At 28.6% G+C, this 9,421-nt stretch overlaps 2 protein-coding genes across 2 annotated transcripts; both read left to right on the top strand.

Annotated features, from left to right (window-relative positions):
* Positions 1 to 472: 472 nt before the first annotated feature.
* Positions 473 to 4,631, top strand: LOC108468598 (receptor-like protein 14). Its single transcript, XM_053031904.1, has 9 exons — positions 473 to 973; positions 1,105 to 1,182; positions 1,576 to 1,728; positions 2,494 to 2,568; positions 2,673 to 2,828; positions 3,774 to 3,848; positions 3,953 to 4,108; positions 4,221 to 4,304; positions 4,392 to 4,631. Exons 4-9 carry the CDS (start codon positions 2,532 to 2,534, stop codon positions 4,571 to 4,573), a joined length of 690 nt encoding a protein of 229 aa, XP_052887864.1. The 5' UTR covers positions 473 to 973; positions 1,105 to 1,182; positions 1,576 to 1,728; positions 2,494 to 2,531; the 3' UTR covers positions 4,574 to 4,631.
* Positions 4,632 to 5,372: 741 nt separating this feature from the next.
* On the top strand, positions 5,373 to 7,154 carry LOC128296668 (receptor-like protein 13). The gene has a single exon (XM_053032118.1). It carries the CDS (start codon positions 5,373 to 5,375, stop codon positions 7,152 to 7,154), a length of 1,782 nt encoding a protein of 593 aa, XP_052888078.1.
* The last annotated feature ends 2,267 nt before the right edge of the window (positions 7,155 to 9,421 follow it).

Below are 9,421 nucleotides of genomic sequence, written 5' to 3'. Positions count from 1 at the left end.
AAGTAAATAAATACATTTTAATATTGTAACGTTCATTTAGTTTATATCAACAAAATGTTCAACCTTGGAAACATTAGTTATGATTTTTTTTTGATATATTTACTAGAATGATTAAAATATTAATTGATGTAAATAAAAAAATGAATCATTTGCATTTGGTAAGATTTAATTAAACAATAAAATGTTTTTTTTGTTCTCATAGAAGTATTTTTCATTGAATAATTTAATTACAAAAAAAACATTGTTTCAATCATATTTAATTACCTACAATATGAAATGAGAAAATTTATAAATTTATTTACTTCAATTGAATAAATTCAAAAAATTAAACTAAAGATTCTTATATAAAACATTTACTTTATAATTTTAATAAATTTCATATAATTATTTATAATTAAATCTAATATAAATAAAAAGACAAAGCCGCAGAGCGGGGTTATATCCCTAGTATAGTAATAATAATTCTGTTGTTACCATAATAATTAGTGAGGAAAAATCAATGCAATGGCGCCCAACTTTTGGAGTAAGACAGGATTCCAAGTTGTCTATAAAGTCCAAGGCTTTGGTTGATTCAAATGCACAAAGGTATCAAGTGTGTGGTTTGTTGATTTAGAGAAGATGGAGGCTAAATCGTTTTGGGTACTACTCACTACACTTCTGTTCATCATACGAGGGTGGCGACAGATTGAGGGGTGCTTGGAGCAGGAGAGAATTGCTCTCTTCCAACTCAAATCTTTCTTCAATGACCCTATCGAATTGAAGGACTGGGTAGATGTGAAGGGTTCGAATTGTTGTCAATGGGAAAGAGTTAAGTGCAACATCACTAGTGAACGAGTAATAAGTCTCAATCTCAATGGCGCACGTCGAAGTACTTCAAAGGGGTATCTCAATGTCTCTTTATTTCTTCCATTTGAAGAATTGAAGAGTCTTCATTTGAGTAACAATAAAATTGAAGGTTTTGTGGATAATAAAGGTTCGTTGTTTTTCATCTCTATCCTAACTGATTAATCCTTGAAATTTAATTTAATGTTTTTATATTTATTTCGTTTATTTTATTATTGTAAATTAAGACAATCATTACCAATAACTTTCTGTTATATGTAGTATCTTTATTATCAGCTTTCGACAACTTGGAATTCCTCCGCTTATACGGCAATAACTTTAATGACAGTATCTTATTAAGTAAGCTTCTTTTAAACTAAATTAAAATGTAGTGATTACTAAATTCTCTATTAATTTATTTCATCGTACTCTTATTAAATTTCTTTTAATTAATTTTAATTAGCTGTGAATAAGCCTTGATACATGTTGATACTTGATATATTTCATTGCTCTTGGATAGAATTAAAGAGTTTGACAAACTTGAAGACGTTAGATTTAATGTTCAATAAAATCAGAAATCTTCGATACTTTCAAGGTATATTTAAATTTGATATTCTATATATAATCAACATAATCTGATCTATAAAAGTATATTTATGAACAAGTTAAAAGATGAAAGCTTGACTAATAATTATTCTTTCATATTATACAAACAAATTCTTTTTAGAATTGTATGACATGTATCTTTTACAGGTGAGAAAATGCAACCGATAATAAATTTGGAAGTGCTTGATTTGTATGGTAATCTCTTGAACAACAATGATCTGACATATCTGAAAGGGTTATCAAGTTTAAAGTCCTTGCGCATTGGAGGAAACCAATTGGAAGGGTCAATAGATATTAGAGGTATGTAAAATTTCATAAAATAAAAATAATAAGCTATATGTAAATTACAATTTCATCAACTTTTTAACTGTTAAAAAAATTATATTCAAATATATTCCTTCTTTTAGGGATTTAATTTTTTTACGTAGTAAAATAAATGTATAATTTTTGACCCTCTAATTTTACAAAAAAAAGTTATTTTAGCCCTCAATTTAATTTTTCACCTCTTTTAATCCTTAAATTTATATTTTTTGTCAAATCAATTCAAAATGGATGGAAAAGTTAACATTTGTTATCTTTGCTAATATGGCATACATGTGGATTGCTATGTAGATGACATATCAGCATTTAACTAATTTTAAAAATTTAAGTATTTTTTAATTTTTTTCAAAATTTTAATAATTTTAATGGTTATTTTTTAAAATAGTTTTATTTTTATTTTTAAATTAAAAATTAATTAAATATTAACGTGTCATCTACTTGACAATCCACATGTATACAATATTAGCAAAGTTAAAAAAAGGTTAATTTTCTCTATTCATTTTGGAGTGATTTGACAAGAAACGCAAATTTAAAGACTAAAAGACCAAAAAGTTAAATGGAGGTCTAAAATAATTTTTTTTATAAAGTTGAAAGGTCAAATAAGTTATTATGCCTAAAATAAAATGTATTTGATGACTTTCCTTTATTGAGGAAAGTAGTTGAATTTCATGAACCAAAATTATTGAATTTTTGTCATATGATTTTGTTTGACTAATAAAAAAGTTATTTGATTGATTTGAATAGTGTTGAATAATCTGACAAAGTAAAAGGAGTTGTACTTGATGGACAATAAAATTGAAAGCCTCCTATCTCCCCATGGTATGTGTCGATATATTTTACTTTATCATATTCTTATATATACATATTAATATCTTATTTAATAGTTTATTAGTAATAAATTTATTTATCTAAATGTTTTGTAGATGGTGAGAGGTCACTTAATTTGACCAATTTAGAAGTGCTTTATTTGGGTAACAACTTCTTCAACAACAGTTTATTAGCACAGCTAAGTGGGCTTTCCAATCTAAAGTCATTGTATATGTACAATAACCAGCTTAAAGGATCAATAAATATCAAAGGTGGAATTACTTAACATATTTAATTTTCCTTTAAATCAAATAAACTACTGGTTGAATTATTGCATTTATCATGTATGATTTAATTTTAAATTATATTTGTCGATCTTCACAGAATTATTTGATATTTTGAGTAACTCAAAGTCATTGAAAAAATATTTTAATTTAAAGAAATGTATAAATTTTATATATTATCGCTTTTACAATTATATAAAAATTATATTAATATATAAATTAAAATTTTATCTCTTCAATATATAAAGTAAAATATAAGTACCAAAATAATAGTATTTCAATTTCTATATTTTTTCTGTGTTATCAAATTTTTAGTATTAAATTTAAAAATAGTATTTTAATTAATAAATACAATTAATTTGTACATAGCACGAAAAAATAGTATTTTAATTAAAATTTTATCTCTTCAATATATAGTTTTGTAGATGTGGAATTTATTATTGTTACCTTATATAATAGTTGCATCTATAAAGTATATAGTATATTTTATTAAATTAGTTCTTTATAATAATATGTTGTCTCACATTTTAACACAACTAATTCTATTTTTAAGTGAAAAAATAAATAAATTTTAGTTCAGTTATTATTTCAACAAAATGTTTAAATTTTATATAAAATATATTAATCATATTTTATTAAAAGAAAATATTTTTAATAAATGGAATTACATTAATAAATTTTGTTAGAGATATAATTTGAATCTCGTTAAGTGATATTTTTATTAATATATTATAATTTTTAATTTAATTTTTTTAAAATTCAAATATGGTCTAAATATTAAATATTGTTATAAGTATATCACAATCACTTATCTATAACAACCATTATTTTGTTAGACGAATATGGTTGTTATATGGAAGTTGAATATAACTAAATTTTTGTGATGATTACTTTATTCGACTGACAAAAAATGCATTGGATTGATTTGGATAGTATTGAATAATTTGACGAGGCTAAAGATGTTGAATTTGAGAGAGAATAAAATTGAGAGCCTCCAATCTCCCCATGGTATGTGTTGATATGTTTTACTTTATCATATTCTTATATATACATACCTGTATCTCATTTAATATTCCATTAGTAATAAATTTGTTTAACTAAATGCTTTGTAGATGGTGAAAGGCCACTAAATTTGACCAATTTAGAAGAGCTTAATTTGGATTACAACTCTTTCACAAACAGTTTATTGGCACAGCTTAGTGGGTTTTCCAATCTAAAGTCATTGACGATAGGGAATAACCAGCTTAAAGGATCAATAAATATTAAAGGTGAAATTACTTAATCTATTTAATCTTCCTTTAAACGAAACAAATTAATTGTTGAGTTATTGCATTTATTCTATGTGATTTAATTTTAAATTTTATTTGTCGATCTTCATAGAATTATTAGATTCTTTGAGCAACTTAGACGAGCTAGACATAAGCGGGAGTGATGTGAAGGAATTTGTGCCCATAAAGAATAAAGGTATATGTATCAACTAAGGAAAGTCTTACTAATTACTTGCCATTAGATATCTAGTGAACTGATGCCAACCACTAATTTGACTATCAGAAAATGGAAGTTTGGGAAAGCTAAAGATTGCTACATTAGACAATGTGTTCACTGGTGGAACTACTTCTCTAATACAGCTTCTGGAGACATTCTCATCTGTTAAGACTTTATATTTGAGACACAATCACTTCAATAACACATTTTCTACTCAAGGTATAATATGTATGTATGTGAATATATAAATTTATAATTTGATTCCATTTGAAAATATTATTTATTTAACATCAGTCATTTAAATAACTCTTATACACTTGTAAAGATCAATTGCATGTGTCGAGCAAAATAGAGGAATTAGTGTTGGATTCGTCATCTCTCAACAACAACATTCTTCAAAGCATTGGTGTATTGGCTTCTCTTAAAATTTTGTCTTTGAATGGTTGTGGGCTGTCTGGGACATTACCTACTCAAGGTAAATTAATAATTATGACATAATTATTTAGACAATCTCTTGATAAATTTTTTTATGCTCCTAGAATATTTAAATAATTTGTACAAATTTATTTTACAAGATGGTGCGATTTACGGAAATTTGAGGTGTTGGATCTTAGTGAAAATGCTCTTGAAGGAACACTCCCTTCATGTTTGGCTAACTTGTCATCTCTTCATTATTTGGATATTTCCGATAATCAATTCGCCGGAAAAGGTGCCTCCACTGCTCTAGCCAATCTCACTTTGCTTAGATTCATTTCTCTTTCACGAAACTTATTCGAAGTTCCGTCCATTTTCCTATCATTTTCCAACCACTCACACCTCAAAGTCCTCTTAGGCAGTCAAAACAAGTTAGTCAAAGAGCCTACCATTCAAACATGGGTCCCAAAGTTCCAACTAAAAGCCTTCCGTTTGTCGAATTGCACAGCAAAGGAACTCCACATTGAAATTCCAAAATTCCTCTATTACCAAAATGACCTGAGTATTATTGATCTTTCATATAATAATTTTAGAGGGAAGATTCCTTTTTGGTTGTTAGAGAACAATACAAGAATGGAAGCATTTTTAATGAAGGGTAACTCTTTTATGGGTCATTTCAATCTTCCATCTCATTCGAATCCAAGCATGGCAGCTGTTGATATATCTGACAACAAAATACAAGGTCCCATTCCAGCAAACATTTGTTCGATCTTTCCACAACTATTTGGGTTACATCTATCAGGCAATTTCCTTCAAGGTAATATTCCTCCTTGTTTGGGTAGTTTGAATACTAGAGACTTAATATTAGATCTATCACATAATCAACTATCAGGAGGAATACCAGAAATGTTAGCTCAAAGTGACTCGTTGAGGTTTCTTAGGCTATCAAATAATCATCTAAGTGGGAAGATAACCCCAACTATCCTTCGCTCATCTTCATTATATTTGTTATATTTAGATGGCAATAACTTTGATGGAAATATACCTGGCATTGATATCTCAACTATCCCATCATACCCTCTTCAAGATGTGGATTTAAGTAACAACAATTTGTCTGGGGAACTCCCAAGATGGATATGGAATGTGACAGATTTAAATATATTGGCAGTATCCAACAATCAGCTCCAGGGTCTCATTCCGATAGAATTGTGCTATTTGGATTCTCTCAATATTTTGGACCTCTCAAAAAACAATTTTTCTGGCCCAATACCATCTTGCTTTGATGCACAATCTATTGAACATCTCCATTTGAGCAAAAATAGATTAAGTGGAACCTTGACAAATGCATTCTTTAATAGCTCTTCCTTGGTGACTTTAGATCTTAGTGAAAACCAGTTGACTGGGAAAATTCCATACAGGATTGGAACTCTTTCGGCTTTAAGTGTCCTCCTTCTAAAAGCCAATTATTTTATCGGAGAAATTCCCATTGAGATGTGCAAATTGTATTCGTTAAGCATCATTGATCTTTCTCAAAACAAGCTTTCTGGTTCGATACCTTCTTGTTTGAGTAATCTAACTCTTAAGCCAAATTATAAAAAATCTTCAATGAGGAACTATCAGACGACGCTTGAAGGAATCATGGATAGACCTAATTACTTTGGAATGACCGAATTTGAGTGGTCCACTTTAAGAGGAGAAATGTCATTGGATGTATATCCCTCTATTGAGGATCAAATAGAAGAAACGGTAGAGTATACAACAAAGAGAGTATCTTACACGTACAAGGGAAACATTCTTGAGCTCATGTCTGGAATTGATTTATCATGTAATAGATTAACAGGTGAAATCCCCACAGAGATTGGAAATTTGAGTGAAATTCGATCATTAAACTTGTCACACAATAATTTGACTGGACATATACCGTCAATGTTCTCAAAGTTCAAGCAAATTGAGAGTCTGGATCTTTCTCACAACAACCTAATCGGAAGAATCCCTACTCAATTGACAGAGTTGTACACCTTAGCAGTCTTCAATGTGTCATACAACAACTTGTCAGGGAGTATTCCGCCTCCGAAAGCTCAATTTGGAACCTTTGATGAAAGCAGTTATATGGAGAATCCTTTTCTCTGTGGGCCTCTCCTACATAAAAATTGCATCGACCTTGATTCACCCCCGACAGCAGCACCAAATACCTCAAACAACGAAGAAGAAAGTGGTTTGATGGACAAGTATGTTTTTTGGGTGACCTTTTTTGTTTCTTATGTAATTGTGTTACTGGTTATTGTTCTCATCCTGTATATAAATCCTTACTGGCGTCAAGCATGGTTTTCTTTTGTTGAACACTGCATCAAGACTTGCCAGTATTTTATTGAGGACAATCTTCTGCGGTTTCTCATCTTCAAAAGAAGCGGGTAGCCTTGTGCTTTGGTGGTTTACATTTGTATGTAATTGTTTTTCAAAGTTTGTTTGGGTTCTTTGCTTTAAAGTTTTTAAAGGTAGAATGTAATATCTTTGTTATGTAATAATTGATAGTGTATTATGAGAAAACTATATATAATGTCATGCATTACCGATTAAAACATTTAATAATGCTTTACAATTTTCAGCGTTCAGATAAACATATTGTAGCATATATATATATATAATTTATATCTATCTATATTTTTGTAGTCAAACAAGCCATTGATGTTGTGGTAAAAATTTCATATTGTTTCAAACCTTAGCGTAAAGAAAGATAGAAAAGATTATATGAAACTGTGGTTCCACATTCCTATTCCTTTTAAATAGGAGAATGATAAATTAAATTTTTTCTCCTGATTTTTAGCACTTTAGTTGTATTTGAATTTTTTCAAAAAGAAAAAACTGGTAATCAGGAGGAAAAATCTAAGTTATCTTATATTGGAAACAGATAAATATGATGTGAAATCACAATTTCATACAATCCCTTCTCAAAGAAAAATCTTTTGCCACTAAATCATAAGCTCAAACTTATATATATAAATAAGTCCAAACTTCATATTAACTACTAAATATGAATAACAAAAATAGTCTTTAAATTTTTAAATGATATAAATATTTTTAAATTAATAAAATTATCATAAATAAATATGTAGTTTCATTATTTTATTTAAACTCAAATTAATAAATATTTAAAATTGAGTTCACATGATATTTATCTAATTTGAAATTAATAAATTTGAGTAACAATAAAATTGAAAGCCTCCAATCTCCCCATGGTATGTGTTGATATGTTTCATTTTATCATATTCTTACATATACATACCAACATCTCATTTACTATTCCATTAGTGATAAATCCGCTTATCTAAATGCTTTGTACATGGTGAGAGGCCACTTAATTTGACCAATTTAGAAGAGCTTAATTTGGATTCCAACTCCTTCACAACAACTTATTGGCACAACTTAGTGGGTTTTTCGATCTAAAGTCATTGAGAATAAGGAATAATCAACTTAAAGAATTAATAACTATTAAAGGTGAAATTACTGAATATATGTAATCTTCCTTTAAATGAAACAAATTAATTGTTGAGTTATTGCATTTATTCTCTGTGATTTAATTTTAAATTTTATTTGTCGATCTTCACGGAATTATTAGATGCTTTGAGCAACATAGAGGAGCTAAACATGAGTCGGAATCAGGTGAAGAAATTTGTGCCCATAAAGAATAAAGGTATATGTATCAACTAGGAAAGTCTTACTAATTGCTTGCCATTAGATATCCAACCACTAATTTGACTCTCAGAAAATGGAAGTTTGGGAAAGCTAAGGTTGCTATATTAGACTATGTGTTCACCACTGGAACTACTTCGCTAATACAGTTTCTGTAGACATTCTTATCTGTTAAGACCTTATATTTGAGAGGCAATTACTTCAACGACACATTTTCTACTCAAGGTATAATATGTATGTGTGTGAATATATAGTTTTATAATTTGGTTCCATTTAAAAATATTATTGTAACACTCCAGAATTTGAGGTTTGAAGTTTTGAGGTATGTGTTTAAGGTAAGTGAGTAGTTTAAATTTATATGAGGATTAAATTAGGAGATTATTATTATTGGAATTAGTCTCAAATGGTGTAGAAAAATGGAAAGCTAAAGCCAAGTTCGGCGAAGTTCAAGACAATACATGAGATAGTAGCTTGAAGAGGCTTTATTTGACTTAGAAATAATATCTGGAAATTTTGTTAAAATGCTTTGGTATGAATGAAAAATCAAAACTTGTTAGTATTTTCTTTGCTTTTCATTTCAAGCTTAATGTTTTTATGTTGCCAAAAAATAATATAGAACAAGAATACATATTAAAGATATTGTATGCAAATGCTGTTGCTAACTTAATGTATGCTATGGTACGTACAAGATTTGACATTTCACAAACAATTGGAGTTGTGAGCAGATATATACATAATTCAGGAAAGGAGCATTGACAAGCTATGATATGGATTTTGCGATATATCCATAGTACAATGGATATTTGATTGATTTTTTAGTAGGACGATAATAAGGGTGAATGGATATTGTGATTCAAGCTATGGTAGTGATCTAGACAAATGATGATCGACTACTGGTTATGTGTTTACTCTTGCAAAGGATCCAGTTAGTTGGAAGTCTACTTTACGGTCAACAGTTGTCTTATCTACTACAGAAGTGAAGTATATGGCAA

Source organism: Gossypium arboreum, chromosome 8 (genome assembly GCF_025698485.1).
Source record: "Gossypium arboreum isolate Shixiya-1 chromosome 8, ASM2569848v2, whole genome shotgun sequence".
NCBI classification, from domain to species: Eukaryota; Viridiplantae; Streptophyta; class Magnoliopsida; order Malvales; family Malvaceae; genus Gossypium; species Gossypium arboreum.
The sequence above is the reverse complement of the archived record's forward strand: the minus strand, read 5'-3'. Positions and strand labels throughout refer to the sequence as shown.

What these genes read in the sequence shown, in the direction of transcription:
- LOC108468598 (XM_053031904.1), top strand. Translation starts at nt 2,532, where the DNA reads ATGGACAATAAAATTGAAAGCCTCCTATCTCCCCATG. An exon ending in AAGCCTCCTATCTCCCCATG is followed by an intron (nt 2,569 to 2,672) that starts GTATGTGTCGAT and finishes AATGTTTTGTAG; the next exon opens with ATGGTGAGAGGTCACTTAAT. An exon ending in TGTGCCCATAAAGAATAAAG is followed by an intron (nt 4,305 to 4,391) that starts GTATATGTATCA and finishes TTTGACTATCAG; the next exon opens with AAAATGGAAGTTTGGGAAAG.
- LOC128296668 (XM_053032118.1), top strand. Translation starts at nt 5,373, where the DNA reads ATGGAAGCATTTTTAATGAAGGGTAACTCTTTTATGGGTCATTTCAAT.